General features: G+C 43.3%; 1 protein-coding gene across 5 annotated transcripts in view; it reads right to left on the bottom strand.

Moving 5' to 3' along the window:
* eps15 (epidermal growth factor receptor pathway substrate 15) overlaps window positions 1-16,764 on the bottom strand; it is a 119,052-nt gene that overhangs the window by 70,165 nt on the left and 32,123 nt on the right. For all 5 annotated transcript variants that reach the window (XM_034179702.1, XM_034179703.1, XM_034179706.1 and 2 more), the window contains exon 12: window positions 7,613-7,695. In XM_034179702.1, the coding sequence (XP_034035593.1) occupies window positions 7,613-7,695 (83 nt within the window). The remainder of the gene's footprint in view (window positions 1-7,612; window positions 7,696-16,764) is intronic.

The raw sequence follows: 16,764 nt of genomic DNA, 5'->3' as shown, positions 1-16,764 counted from the left end.
TAACAAATCTGTTTCAATGTTCACTGGCGGTACTCACGAAAGGGAAATACTTGATCTGGTTCATGGTTCAAAAAGTAAGAAATCGACTGATTTTAATCATTTGGATATGGCTTTATTAAAAAAAAGTTATTGATTGTATAGTAAAACTGTTCAATTACATTTGCAATATCAAATCAAATCAATTTTATTTATATAGCGCCAAATCACAACAAACAGTTGCCCCAAGGTGCTTTATATTGTAAGGCAAAGCCATACAATAATTACGGAAAAACCCCAACGGTCAAAACGACCCCCTGTGAGCAAGCACTTGGCGACAGTGGGAAGGAAAAACTCCCTTTTAACAGGAAGAAACCTCCAGCAGAACCAGGCTCAGGGAGGGGCAGTCTTCTGCTGGGACTGGTTGGGGCTGAGGGAGAGAACCAGGAAAAAGACATGCTGTGGAGGGGAGCAGAGATCAATCACTAATGATTAAATGCAGAGTGGTGCATACAGAGCAAAAAGAGGTGAATAAAAAGAAATACTCAGTGCATCATGGGAACCCCCCAGCAGTCTAAGTCTATAGCAGTATAACTAAGGGATGGTTCAGGGTCACCTGATCCAGCCCTAACTATAAGCTTTAGCAAAAAGGAAAGTTTTAAGCCTAATCTTAAAAGTAGAGAGGGTGTCTGTCTCCCTGATCAGAATTGGGAGCTAGTTCCACAGGAGAGGAGCCTGAAAGCTGAAGGCTCTGCCTCCCATTCTACTCTTACAAACCCTAGGAACTACAAGTAAGCAGTCTGAGAGCGAAGCGCTCTATTGGGGTGATATGGTACTATGAGGTCCCGAAGATAAGATGGGACCTGATTATTCAAAACCTTATAAGTAAGAAGAAGAATTTTAAATTCTATTCTAGAATTAACAGGAAGCCAATGAAGAGAGGCCAATATGGGTGAAATATGCTCTCTCCTTCTAGTCCCCGTCAGTACTCTAGCTGCAGCATTTTGAATTAACTGAAGGCTTTTCAGGGAACTTTTAGGACAACCTGATAATAATGAATTACAATAGTCCAGCCTAGAGGAAATAAATGCATGAATTAGTTTTTCAGCATCACTCTGAGACAAGACCTGTCTAATTTTAGAGATATTGCACAAATGCAAAAAAGCAGTCCTACATATTTGCTTAATATGCGCACTGAAGGACATATCCTGATCAAAAGCGACTCCAAGATTTCTCACAATATTACTAGAGGTCAGGGTAATGCCATCCAGAGTAAGGATCTGGTTAGACACCATGTTTCTAAGATTTGTGGGGCCAAGTACAATAACTTCAGTTTTATCTGAGTTTAAAAGCAGGAAATTAGAGGTCATCCATGTCTTTATGTCTGTAAGACAATCCTACAGTTTAGCTAATTGGTGTGTGTCCTCTGGCTTCATGGATAGATAAAGCTGGGTATCATCTGCGTAAGTAGGTAGCTACTCTGCCCTGTGTTGGTATATGGCATTGGAGAACATAAAGAAGGAATCATATCCTTAAACCTAGTTACAGCGCTTTCTGAAAGACTTCTACTGTAATGAAACTTATTCTCCACTGCTGGGTAGTCCATCAGAGTAAATGTAAATGTTAAGAAATGATCAGACAGAAGGGGGTTTTCAGGGAATACTGTTAAGTCTTCAATTTCCATAAAATAAGTCAGAAGAAGATCTAAGGTATGATTAAAGTGGTGGGTGGACTCATTTACATTTTGAGCAAAGCCAATTGAGTCTAATAATAGATTAAATGCAGTGTTGAGACTGTCATTCTCAGCATCTGTGTGGATGTTAAAATCATCCACTATAAATATCTTATCTGAGCTAAGCACTAAGTCAGACAAAAGGTCTGAAAATTCACAGAGAAACTCACAGTAACGACCAGGTGGACGACAGATAACAACAAATAAAACTGTTTTTTGGGACTTCCAATTTGGATGGACAAGACTAAGAGTCAAGCTTTCAAATGAATTAAAGCTCTGTCTGGGTTTTTGATTCATTAATAAGCTGGAGTGAAAGATTGCTGCTAATCCTCCGCCTCGGCCCGTGCTACGAGCGTTCTGGCAGTTAGTGTGACTCGGGGATGTTGACTCATTTAAACTAACATATTCATCCTGCTGTAACCAGGCCTCTGTAAGGCAGAATCAATCAATATGTTGATCAATTATTATATCATTTACTAACAGGGACTTAGAAGAGAGAGACCTAATGTTTAATAGACCACATTTAACTGTTTTAGTCTGTGGTGCAGTTGAAGGTGCTATATTATTTTTTATTTTTGAATTTTTATGCTTAAATAGATTTTTGCTGGTTATTGGTGGTCTGGGAGCAGACACCGTCTCTACGGGGATGGGGTAATGAGGGGATGGATTTAATAAAATTGGCCAGATTTCTAGAAATGAGAGCTGCTCCATCCAAAGTGGGATGGACGCCGTCTCTCCTAACAAGACCAGGTTTTTCCCAGAAGCTTTGCCAATTATCTATGAAGCCCACCTCATTTTTTGGACACCACTCAGACAGCCAGCAATTCAAGAAGAACATGCGGCTAAACATGTCACTCCCGGTCCGATTGGGGAGGGGCCCAGAGAAAACTACAGAGTCCGACATTGTTTGTCAGACTCTGTAGTTTTATACTCTGTAGTTATTTACCAGTACTTAGTGACAATATGTCACTAAGTCCTGGTAAATTTCCTTCTCAAATGAAAATAGCCAAAGTAATTCCTCTGTTTAAAACTGGTGACAAACACACATGTTCTAATTATAGACCTATATCACTCCTGCCACAATTTTCCAAAATTTTGGAAAAAATATTTGCTAAAAGATTAAATGATTATTTACTGAAGCATAACATCATTTGTGAAGAACAATATGGATTCAGGAGGTCTCGAACTACATCACAGGCTTTGATGGACTTTGTGGAAAGTATAGCAACTGCAATTGACAATAAACAATACACAGTAGGTGTTTTTTTTTTGTTTTGTTTTTTATTTACAGAAAGCGTTTGACACAATTAACCATGGAATACTATTAACTAAACTGCAGAAATACGGAATCAGAGGTCTGGCATATGAATGGATAACTAGTTATTTACAAGGCAGATTTCAGTATGTTCAATTCAATAATACAAATTCTGAACTCAGGAAAGTCACACGTGGGGTGCCGCAGGGCTCAGTGCTGGGTCCTTTGTTGTTTATACTCTATATAAATGATATAAGTTGGGTGTCGAGTTCACTGAGATGTGTCCTTTTTGCGGATGATACAACTGTGTTTTGTAGCTGTGAAAATCTTGAACAGCTTCTGGACATAGTGGAGAAAGAACTGGAAAAATTTAAGGTTTGGTTTGATGCTAATAAGGTGTCACTCAACCTTGGGAAAACCAAATGTATTATATTTGGAAATAAACAGGCACCCAAATGTAAAAATTTAACTATAAACAGTAAGGAAATTGAGTTAGTAACAGAGAATAAATTTCTATGTGTTATAATTGATAATAAACTTAACTGGAAACCACATATAAATTATGTCAAATCAAAATTGTCAAAAACTATAGCCATTTTGTATAAAGCCAAAGACATACTGCCACAAGAAGCGTTACTTACTTTATATCATTCTCTGATGGTACCATATATGACATATTGTGTTGAGTCGTGGGGAAACACTTACAAATCAAACACCAATCCAATATTCCTTATGCAAAAACGAGCCATACGAATCATCTGCACTAAACATTATCGTGAACCAACTCATTCTCTATTTGTGTCTTTATATTTATTAAAATTCATAGATTTGGTCGATTACATTACAATTCAAACTTTGTTTCGAGCAAAAAAACCAAGCCTTACCGAGACATGTCCAGAGTCTGTTCAGATTGAGGGAATCCAGTTATAGTTTAAGAGGCTGTGCAATTTTTATGAAACCACCAGTAAGAACAAATGTAAAGGGTTTTTGTGTGTGTGTGGTTGGGGTGAAGAAATGGAACGAATGTTCAACAGAGGTTAGAATGAGTGGTACCTTACTAAGATTTAAGAAACTATAGTAAAACTACGTACATACGTACATAGGTAAAACTACTCAAAAAGAACATCATGTCTAGGTATCATAAAGAAGCAAATATAATTTGATTTATAGGGAATGTTCAATTTATAAGTGGGACTTATTGTAAATTTGAATACATTTATGCGTACGTATTCGTACATACGTACATGCTTACGTACGTGCTTATTCCTTACCACTGTTGCTCTGGGGGTTGGTAAGGTTAGACCTGACCTGTGTGAAGCGCTTTGAGGCAACCCTGTTGTGATTTGGTGCTATATAAATGAAAATAAGTTGAAGATGTAAGGTGTATATATATATGTGTGTGTGTGTGTGTGTGTGTAAAGTATATATGTATGTATATAGGTATATATGGCACGGCTCAAGCAAAGGGTAACCCCAAGAGCCTGGTCTGCTTGAGGTTTCTTCCTTATAGGGAGTTTTTCCTCACCACAGTTGCCTAGTGCTTGCTCTGGGGGTTGGTAAGGTTAGTCCTTACTTGCGTAAAGTGCCTTGAGTTGACTTTCTTATGATCTGGTACTATATAAATATAAGTGAATAGTATATTGATGTGTATGTCTGTGTTGACATGTAGTAGTGAATTTGTATTTATGTAAATATGACTGATTAGAATTGATAGACATGTACTAGCAGGGGTGGGCGCTGATAAGCTTTGCTTCAACCCACACCCTTTCGGACTCACTAGTTTTGTTTATGAGTTTGTGGAATTGTTCATTTTTTCTATTTGAATATTTTGTGTGCTGAATAAAAAAAAATAAATAAAAAAAAGTATATCTCTTTAAAAGTAAAGTAAAGTAAGTGTGAACACAGCATTATTGTTCAGGATTGCACAAATGTCTGTCCATCAGTATATTTTGGTCTGCGACCAGATAACAGGTGAGATCTAACGGACAAAACGTTATGTCCCCACAGGGGTGGAACACCACAATAGACAAAAGATTGGAATTTAGTTTCTATATTAAATTTTAAAAAGGGAACTCTGGGGCCTTGGCAGGGGTATGTGTGCCACAAACAGCCTTCATTGTGACTTTAATGACAGGGTAATCCATAAAATAAATGTCATGCAACTGACCTCATTAGATCACGTGAAGTGTTGTATTGGTGGACAAAGATTTTCTGTATTTAGTGTCACAAGAAAATCATTAATCCTGTTCTTTAACATTCTGTAAACCTTAAGGCTCGAACACCACATGGTGAGTTCATGTTCAGCATGTGGACACAATCAGTGTGGAAAAAAGGAGGGTATTTCATTCCACAGATTACAGTCAGATCCAGAAAATTGAAGGATTTTTTTTTTTATGAGCAGCAGCTTGCCCCCATTGTGTGTTATTGCAGCGTGCTTATGAAACAGAGCAAGACTGATGCTGTCAGAAACAAATACTGTTTCATAGTGAAAAGCATGCTGGGTGAACTGACATTTATTTCTGCTAAATATTTTGTTTCCACATTTGTTTCAATATTGACGACTACTTTCTTAAAGAAAACAACAGAAAAAGTACCTGTGTATGTTTCAGAGGGACCGGCTGTAATGTGTATCTGTTCGACTGAATCAGCGGCACCAATAATTTTGTGGCAGCGGGCGGCCACTACGAAATTCAGTAATTCAGTATTCACAAGATATCTTAATCTAACAAAGTAAATACTTATTAACCTTCCATATTATTTTTAATTATTACAGACATTGACATTTTTATGTTTCTTGATGAAGCATGTCATATCTGTCTATTTTATATCAGATCCGAGCACGGGCTCTAGTTTGGGTAGTGTTTATAAAATAAATGGCTGACATTTTTCAAGGATGGTAATAAATTGTGCAAAGTTTCTATAATGAGTTGGAACAGCGCGAGTCCAGAATGTTTTTAGAACCTTAGACCACAACAGTTTTAAGAAATCAACCCTTTTATTTCATGTTAATTAAGTCATTTTGTAATGTTAATTTACTCTTAATGTATTTATAAATTGTTTAGGTTCTTGTTATCATATACACACTATTATTATCATCACCATCATCATCAGTATTATTATTACTTCTATTTTGTCATTTGATTTTTAAATGGACCATAACGGAAATCAGCGTTTTCACTTTCTTCTGTTATCCATTGACCACCTCTGACTGGGGGATCCAGAGGCGTTCCCACACCAGTGTGGAGATATAATCTCTCCACCTGGTCCTGGATCTTCCCCGGGCTCTCCTCGCCGATGGACGTGCCTGGAACACCTCCCTAGGGAGGCGCCCAGGGGGCATCCTTAACAGGTGCCCGAACCACCTCAGTTGGCTCCTTTCAATGCAAAGGAACAGCGGCTCGACTCTGAGCTCCCCACGGATGACCGAGCTTCTCGCCCTATCTCCAAGGGAGACGCCAGCCACCCTCCTAGGGAAGCCCATTTCGGCCACTTGTACTGGTGATCTAGTTCTTTCGGTCATGACCCAACTCTCATGACCATAGCTGAGAGTAGGAATGAAGACAGACCAGTAGATTTCATCACAACAGCACAGCAGAACGAATGCAATACCGCCACTGCTGCGTCGATTCTCCGGCAAACTTACTAAATAAAATTATGCATGCACGTTACTGCCCCCTGCTGGAATGGCACGTGAGTCCAGAATGTAATTATCAACATCCATTGTTCAGTGTTATTAGCTAATATCTGTACTTTTGTCCAAAAATATTAGTCCTATTAATGTTCCGTTTAGGCGGCGTTAATCCTTGATCCAAAATACATAAGCCTACCAAACAGCAAATGTCAGCTCTCCCCAGTCTGTCCATGATCGAAGTTAATCACACGGTGCTGGTATAAGGTCCACTGGCGAGGAGAGGGCGCCAGTGGACCTCAGTCTGCAGTTCATCTCCACCTTAAAGACACTAACCACACGTTTGAGGACAAGGAAGTTAAAATCTTAGCCAGAGAGAAGAAATGGTTTGAGAGAGGGGTCAAGGAGGCATTCTATGTTAAACAGTTGAAACCCAGCCTTAACCGGGGAGGGGGTCTGAGACACGTTTTGTCCCCTGTTTACAATGGGGTACTCAGGTTGAAGCAGTTTCAGTGTTTTGTTCATGGTAATGAGTCATTCACGTCATCAGGAGAGTCGTCAAGGGAGCCATCAGGAGAGGCGTCCGTCCCATCATTAGGAGGGACAGCTACCCTGTCATTAGGAGGGTGCTAACTAGAGCACAACAGTTGCTAATTAGAGCTATTGTTTAGTCACTAGCCTATAGCAGTCTGCCTCTCGGTAGGAGGGGTCTGGTTAGGTTTAAAACTCCAGCTTTTGTGGCTTCTGTTTATTCTTCTCTACAAGAGTCAAGACAGAAGTCAGACTACCAGAGCAAGAATTTTAGCTGAGGAAGCTTCTGCGATTTGAAGCAAAACGTCCTCGCGTCAAGCAGCCCAGTCCAGTCGAAGATTCAAGCTTCTCTACTATGGAAACCACCTGGACAACTGAGAGCCTACACAGAAACATGCATTCTATTTGCCACTTCACATGAGTTGGTTACAACACAGCAGGAGGACAATCCCATCACTGCCTTTTAATGAGTCCAGAAATGAAAGCCTACCTTTGGAGTTCAACAATCTCATTGCTGAGAGAGTCCAGCTCCTTGATGGCAGAGAAGTCAGCTGCAAGGTTTGCCAAGTTGTTCTGCAGACAACAAAAATGCTGATTAGTCTTTATTAGGGATGTCCCGATCAGGTTTTTTTGGCCCCGATCCGATTCATCTGATTTCGAGTATCTGCCGATACCGAGTCCCGATCCAACACTTTAAAAAACTGAATGAACAATGAACAAATGCTAAATATATAATAATTTCATTTTAATCACCTTATTTTATTATTTATCAATTAAACAGTGCACTTCTCCTTGAGGTAGCTTGAACGATCAAGTAATAATCTACCAGACTTAAAAAATGTACAAATTTCCATGTTATTTTATTTGTCTAAAAATAAATGTCCAAGGTTCTGTATGTTAAACAAGAAATTATCGAATATGAAATAAGAGGTGGTTTTAATTTATAGATGAAAGGTTTCTAAAGAACCATTTATTGATTTAGCTATTTTAATTACAAGTGTTCTAAACTTTTTTAAACAGTAATCAGAAATTTTGAGGTAACAAACAACAACAAAAAACATTTCCAAGGATTTTTCTTCAGACATGTGGTTTCTGCACTGATCTGTGGTTCAAATCCCAGCCTGACTGAAAAATCAGTAAGGGCCCTTGGGCAAGGTCTTTAATCCCCTATTGTTCCCGGTGTGTAGTGAGCGCCTTGTATGGCAGCACCCTGACATTGGGGTGAATGTGAGGCATAATTGTAAAGCGCTTTGAGCGTCTGATGCAGATGGAAAAGCGCTATATAAATGCAGTCCATTTACCATTTGTACAGATCAGTGGTTTCTGCCACTAGTCTTCTGTTTTTTGGCCTGACGCGTCGTTCCTATTGGACAGCACGAAGCTACGTCACAGCTCAGAGCGTCGAAAGTTCAAAAGTCAACTTGAAAGTAAAAGTTAAAAAAAATAAATAAAATAAAAACAACTTACATTTGCGTCCTGACAGTCCTCAGTGTACCCCTCTGATGCTTTATCAGTGTTCAACAAGTTCAGTGCAGCGCAGTGAACATGAATGAAGACGGAAGCTCTTTAAGACGCGCTCCTAAATGCGCACATCATCTCTCGCACTGTTTTGCAGACAAACGATCACAGGGCAATTTGTTTTTTTCTTTTTGTTATTCAGATGACAGATCGTCGGACTTGGTCAGCAGTGGGTCCTGCTGCGCACGGAAGGATGACTGAGCAAGAGTTTCAGTGGGAAAGTGTCCATCATCCTCTTGTCAGTCCATCGAGGCATCAGGCTGAGCGCGTAAACACACAAACAGCAGTTCTGCGAAAGAAACTTTGCGCACGTAACTCCCCCCACCTCCGTCTGGGTTACAATGCCATCTCTTCTTCCCAAATTCACTTAGCAACTCTTGTTCCCTTTTCTCCTCTGGAATCGGTTTCAGACGCACGCGTGTGCGAGAATGTCCGGTTGAACTTATGTTTTTTCTTTTGTTCAATTAAAAAAAAAAAAAGACTGGGTTGAACTTTGACCGCGTCAGCCTGCCAACAAGCGTCACTGCGCACTCCCGTCAGAAGTGTCGCGTCAAAAGCCGAGCTAAAGCGACGCCTCTAAAGCAACGCGTCTCACGCCTCTGACGCGTGAAAGGCCCATTAATCTGCAATAATGAGCCTGAAATAGCGCTGATCAAAATAATGAGGATAAAATCTATATCGGATTCCTAATCGGGATGCAACGTCCGATTTTGATCAAGTCTGAAAACACGTGATCGGGCCCGATTTCAGATCACGTGATCGGATCGGGACATCCCTAGTCTTTATAATAAGTCATAAATGGTTTGCAACTTTAAAAGGTGAGAACTTTAGAAATGTCTGATTGACAAGCTACAGCTGCACTTCGTGTTGCACACAGGTAAAGAGAAGAAACTGTGTTTATCTGCTTCATTACATGCTTAAAGTGTAAATTTCCTGGATGTTCATTAACAAATCTCCATTTCAACAGTGCTCTACAGATCCTACACAGTCATCTCATTCATATTCAGGACTGTCCCTGCCATGTTGCTCGGTAGTACAATGTCTTCAAGACCACCAACGTGTATACATGTTAAAGCAGTACAAGCAACAAGTTTAAGATGATAAATTTGACCAAAAATGTAGTTTCCTGCCAAAAACATGAGATATACAAATGTACAGCTCAAGTGATGAGTGGAAGTTTATTTAATTTCTTCTTTCTCTGGTCTAGTCTTTGAAAAGCGGATGGACACCATACGATGCTGTTGAGGATTTGCTAGAACTGGGCAGCGTGTAATTTGTTTGTCTGGTCTTTATCACTTTACAATGTTTACTGCTAATGACATGACTTTCCAATGATTTCACGCCACGTGAAGTGTAACTAATGGAATCCTGGCAGAAAATGCACAACACTCTTCTAGGCACATCAATCTTGCGAAAACATTCACCAAGGATGCAATGAACACTGTCCTCACTTCTTGATAGCTTGGTTTGCACAACACGTTCAAGCCAATCCCACCTGAGACAATTCTTCACTGTGGAATCAATTCGTCTAAGTCGCAAGTCGTCTTTACGGTCCCAAAATCCTGTTATCCATTTTGCTATATGCTATTTGGTGTGAAAACAACAGAGACAACCTATTTACAGCTGGCTGTTAACAGCTCACGGCGCAAAGTCAATTGCAACAACACCGTTAATACTATACTACAAAAACCAAGTGTGTGACAGACCCTGATTTCATGACATCAGAGTCTGGTAATGACCCAAAAGTCACACAGACGTCAGTCTATAATATAGAACTGTGTACGAGGTATCTTATAAAACTAACGGGCAGTTTTATAAAAAAAAAAAAAAAAAAAACTATATGGATTTGAATGACATGCGATTACACCAATCATGCTTGAACCCTCGTGCGCATGCATGAGTTTTTTCACGCGTGTCGGTGACATCATTTCCCTGTGGGCAGGCCTCGAGTGAGATGTGGTCCCGCCCTCTCGGCTGAATTCCTTTGTTTCACACGCTGCTCGAGACGGCGCGCGTTGCTGTATCAAACTTTTTTCTGGACCTGTGAGGAATATCCGAGTGGACACTATTCGAGAAATTCAGCTGGTTTTCGGTGAAAAGTTTAATGGCTGATGAGAGATTATGGGGTGTTTCTGTCGCTGTAAGGACTTCCCACGGAGCGGGACGTCATGCAGCGCTTCCAGGCGCCGTCGTCGGCCTGTTTCGACCTAAAAACATCCTAATTTAAGGCTCTGTTGACCCAGGATGTCGTGAGAGAACAGAGAAGATTCAGAAGAGGTCGGCATGAGGACTTTATGCGGACATTCCACTGTTTAAGGACATTGTTTAATGAAAGACATGCGCGCAAATTCGCCGAGTCGTTTCCGTGACGACTCGGTGAATCTGTGTGCGCCGCGACAGGAAAAACACCTCCATGTTGAAAACCATTTGTAAAATTCAGGCGGCTTTTGATGGCTTTCAACAAGTGAGTAACTGAGAAATTGTTTAACAGCTTGGGCATGTTCCAACTTGCCCGTTAAGGTTTCTAACGGAGGTATTTTTCCTGTCACGACCCCGCGCGGTCGGGTCCGGCCCCACATGCGACTCTGCCCGCACGTTCTTTCATTACAAAATGTCCGTTAACAATGGAATGTCCGAATAATCTCCTCATGCCGACTTCTTCTGAAAGTTCTCTGTTCTCTGACGACTTACTGGGTCAACAGAGCCTGAAATGTGGAAGTTTTCAACTTGAAACGGCGAGACGCTACCGCCTCGAAGCGCAGATCGCCGTCAGGCACCGTGGGCCGTCCTTACGGCGACACTACCAGACCAAAATCTCTCATCAGCTGTTAAAATTTTTACCGAAAACCAGCTGAATTTATCGAATGGTGTCCACTCAGTTGTGCCTTACAGTTTTGAAAAAATTTTGATCAAACAAAGCAGCAGTCTCTGAGCCATTCCTAAACAATGAAAAAAAAAAAAATCGACGAGACGGTGGGCCACTCCTCACTCAAAGACTGCCCACAGGCGAATGACGTAACCAACAGGCGTGAAAAAACTCTTGCATGCCCACGAGGGTTCAAGCATGTCTGATGTAATCACACGTGATTCAAATCCATATGTTTTTTGAAAAAAATAATAAGGTCAGATACTCTTCTAATAGACCTCGTACATGTCGCACATCAGATTTGCAACATCCATCCATCCATCCATCCATTTTCTTCCGCTTTATCCGGAGTCGGGTCGTGGGGGCAGCAGCTCAAGCAAAGCCGCCCAGACCTCCCGATCCACACACACCTCCTCCAGCTCCTCGGGGGAACCCCAAGGCGTTCCCAAGCCAGCCGAGAGATGTAGTCCCTCCAGCGTGTCCTGGGTCTTCCCCGGGGCATCCTCCCAATGGGACGTGCCCGGAACACCTCTCCAGCGAGGCATCCAGGAAAAGATGCCTGAGCCACCTCAACTGACTCCTTTCGACATGGAGGAGCAGCGGCTCGACTCCGAGCTCCTCCCGAGTGACCGAGCTCCTCACCCTATCTCTAAGGGAGCGCCCAGCCATCCTGCGGAGGAAATTCATCTCGGCCGCTTGTACTCGCGATCTCGTTCTTTCGGTCATGAGCCAAATCTCATGACCATAGGTGAGGATCGGAATGTAGATCGATCGGTAAATCGAGAACTTTGCCCCCCTACTCAGCTCTCTCTTCACCACAACAGTCCGATACAGCGACCGCATCACTGCAGATGCTGCACTGATCCGTCTATCGATCTCACGCTCCATCCGTCCCTCACTCATGAACAAGACCCCGAGATACTTAAACTCCTCCACTTGAGGCAAGGACACTCCACTGACCTGAAGATGGCAAAGCACCTTTTTCCGGTCGAGAACCATGGCCTCGGATTTGGAGGTGCTGATTTTCATCCCGGACGCTTCACACTCGGCTGCAAACTGCCACAGTGCATGCTGAAGGTCCTGATTTGATGAAGCCAACAGAACCACATCGTCCGCAAACAGCGGAGACGAGATTCTGTGGTTCCAAAACCGGACCCCCTCTACACCCTGGCTGCGCCTAGAAATTCAGTCCATAAAAATAATGAACAGAACCGGTGACAAAGGCAGCCCTGGCAGAGGTCAACGTGCACTGGAAACAGGATTGACTTACTACTGGCAATGCGAACCAAGCTCCTGCTGCAGTCGTACAGGGACCGGAAAGCCCTTAGCAAAGGACCCCGGACCCCATACTCCCGGAGCACTCCCCACAGGGTGCCCCGAGGGACACGGTCGAACGCCTTCTCCAGATCCACAAAACACATGTGGACTGGTTGGGCGAACTCCCATGAACCCTCGAGCACCCGATGGAGCGTGTAGAGCTGGTCCAGTGTGCTGCGACCAGGACGAAAACCACACTGCTCCTCCTGAATCCGAGGTTCGACCATCGGTCGAATTCCCCTCTCCAGTACTCTGGAATAGACCTTACCGGGGAGGCTGAACCCGGATGATCCTAGGAGCTATGTTGTCGGGGGCTTTGTGCTCCTTGTAGGGTCTCCCAAGGCAAACAGGTCCTAGGTGACGGGTCAGACTAAGGGCAGTTCAGAACCTCCATGACCAGTAAAAAAAAAAAAAAAAAAAAAAAAAAAAAAAAAAAAAAAAAAAAAAAAAAAAAAAAATCAAGGACCGAGACGTCGCCCAGTATGGCAGAGCCGAGGCCCCACCCTGCAGCCAGGCCTGGGGTTGGGGCTCACGCGCGAGCGTCTGGTGGTCAGGCCTTAGCCCATGGGGCCCGGCCGGGCTCAGCCCGAAAGAGCAACGTGGGCCCGCCCTCCTGTGGGTTCACCACCTGCAGAGGGAGCCATGGGGGTCGGGTGCAGAGAGGATTGGGTGGCGGTCGAGGGCGGGTGGACCGGCGGCCCGGTCCATGCTCACAGCCCCTGGCTGTTGGGACGTAGATTTGCAACACATTATACATATTGTTACCTCCTTCCAGGCTTTAGCTCTGAACCGTGGTAGAGATCTCTGGTTTATATGCTGAATATTCTCACACAGCCGTGGCTTATTGTAGCTGGCAACTGGGTTTATCGGTCTGGTTAACTCTGATGTGTGGAGTGCAGACACACAGGTGTGCACGTTACAGCTTCATACTCCAACTTGGCCTTTATTTCTCACTTTTGGCAACACAAATATTTCACAGCATCAGGCTGATAGCTAGCTATGATTTCTGAGACAAATAGACACTCGGAAACTGGCATCTGCAGGCTGGACATGGGCTTCAGTCACAGATGCTAAGTCACTTCCGCCTGTCCCGTTCATAATAATAATAAAAAAAAAAAATTTAAAAAAAAAAATCTAACTACACCCGGTAACTGGAGAGCTTAAGCCTGGTTCACACGACAGGATTTTAAAATTATCTTTAAGTTTCCAAAACCTGAGAGACCACACACGTGAAAATAAAAAATCATAGCTCTAACAGGTTTCGTCGTACAGTGTGTGGTGTTCAGCAACACAGTAAGGACAACAACACTCCACACGAACACATTTCACACACGAACATTCCCAGCTCAGACAGGAAACCTTGCAAAATCTCTCAAGATTAAACGTGACTTCAGAGTAAACAAACGGAGATACTTTGTGGACTATTTAAAACAGAGGGGGGAAAAAAAAAAATACAAAAAGAAAAAGAAAAGGCGTTCTTTAAAAGACGTGGAGACAGCGCGACCGCCGGACTTTCTGGTAAGTCAGAACAGCTGTTTTGATTTTATTTTCCGCTCCGTACATCCATCACCTCACTTTCTGATGATTGGCTGCACATCACATTCAGCAGGCTGAGTGCTCGTTTTGGTCAGAGGACACAACACACGCTGCAATATCGGGTCAAAAAAATCCAACATGTTGAATATCCCCAATTTGCGATCGGAGCGTTCCTGACATCCTTCTGATCAGATCAGAGCGCTCTTAACACGCCACACACGACAGGAATATCTGATAACATTATCTTTAGTGGCATCACGATTGCCGGGGCATCCTTAAGATTGTCGGAAGGGGAAGATCGGGTCCGATATCAGCCTAATTATCCTGCCATGTGAACCAAGCCTTAGTGGTTAACACTGTTGCCTCACAGCAAGAAGGTCATGGGTTCAATTCCCGCCTGTGGCCTTTCTGTGTGGAGTTTGCATGTTCTCCCCATGTTTGCGTGGGTTTCCTTCAGGTGCTCCAGTGTCCTCCTACATCCAAAACATGCAGGTTAGGTGGATTGGGATTTTTGAATTGTCCATAGGTGTGCGAATGTGTGTATATATATATATATATATACACACACACACACACACTCAACAAAAACATAAACGCAACACTTTTGGTTTTGCTCCCATTTTGTATGAGATGAACTCAAAGATCTAAAACTTTTTCCACATACACAATATCACCATTTCCCTCAAATATTGTTCACAAACCATCTAAATCTGTGATAGTGAGCACTTCTCCTTTGCTGAGATAATTCATCCCACCTCACAGGTGTGCCATATCAAGATGCTGATTAGACACCATGATTAGTGCACAGGTGTGCCTTAGACTGCCCACAATAAAAGGCCACTCTGAAAGGTGCAGTTTTATCACACAGCACAATGCCACAGATGTCGCAAGATTTGAGGGAGCGTGCAATTGGCATGCTGACAGCAGGAATGTCAACCAGAGCTGTTGCTCGTGTATTGAATGTTCATTTCTCTACCATAAGCCGTCTCCAAAGGCGTTTCAGAGAATTTGGCAGTACATCCAACCAGCCTCACAACCGCAGACCACGTGTAACCACACCAGCCCAGGACCTCCACATCCAGCATGTTCACCTCCAAGATCGTCTGAGACCAGCCACTCGGACAGCTGCTGAAACAATCGGTTTGCATAACCAAAGAATTTCTGCACAAACTGTCAGAAACTGTCTCAGGGAAGCTCATCTGCATGCTCGTCGTCCTCATCGGGGTCTCGACCTGACTCCAGTTCGTCGTCGTAACCGACTTGAGTGGGCAAATGCTCACATTCGCTGGCGTTTGGCACGTTGGAGAGGTGTTCTCTTCATGGATGATGCGAAGGAGATGTGTAGCACTGCATGAGGCAAATGGTGGTCACACCAGATACTGACTGGTATCCCCCCCAATAAAACAAAACTGCACCTTTCAGAGTGGCCTTTTATTGTGGACAGTCTAAATCTGTGATAGTGAGCACTTCTCCTTTGCTGAGATAATCCATCCCACCTCACAGGTGTGCCATACCAAGATGCTGATTAGACACCATGATTAGTGCACAGGTGTGCCTTAGACTGCCCACAATAAAAGGCCACTCTGCACAAACTGTCAGAAACCGTCTCAGGGATGCTCATCTGCATGCTCGTCATCCTCATCGGGTTCTTGACCTGACTCCAGTTCTTCGTCGTAACCGACTTGAGTGGGCAAATGCTCACATTCGCTGGCGTTTGGCACGTTGGAGAGGTGTTCTCTTCACAGATGAATCCCGGTTCACACTGTCCAGGGCAGATGGCAGACAACGTGTGTGGCGTCCTGTGGGTGAGCGGTTTTCTGATGTCAATGTTGCGGATCGAGTGGCCCATGGTGGCGGTGGGGTTATGGTATGGGCAGGCGTCTGTTATGGACGAAGAACACAGGTGCATTTTATTGATGGCATTTTGAATGCACAGAGATACCGTGACGAGATCCTGAGGCCCACTGTTGTGCCATACATCCAAGAACATCACCTCATGTTGCAGCAGGATAAAGCACGGCCCCATGTTGCAAGGATCTGTACACAATTCTTGGAAGCTGAAAATGTCCCAGTTCTTGCATGGCCGGCATACTCACCGGACATGTCACCCATTGAGCATGTTTGGGATGCTCTGGACCGGCGTATACGACAGCGTGTACCAGTTCCTTGCCAATATCCAGCAACTTCGCACAGCCATTGAAGAGGAGTGGACCAACATTCCACAGGCCACAACTGACAACCTGATCAACTCTATGCGAAGGAGATGTGTTGCACTGCAGGAGGCAAATGGTGGTCACACCAGATACTGACTGGTATCCCCCCCCCAATAAAACAAAACTGCACCTTTCAGAGTGGCCTTTTATTGTGGACAGTCTAAGGCACACCTGTGCACTAATCATGGTGTC

The sequence above is a fragment of the Thalassophryne amazonica genome, chromosome 10 (assembly GCF_902500255.1).
Source record: "Thalassophryne amazonica chromosome 10, fThaAma1.1, whole genome shotgun sequence".
Taxonomy (NCBI): Eukaryota; Metazoa; Chordata; class Actinopteri; order Batrachoidiformes; family Batrachoididae; genus Thalassophryne; species Thalassophryne amazonica.
Note: the sequence above shows the minus strand (reverse complement) of the source record. Positions and strands in the feature narration are given on the sequence as shown.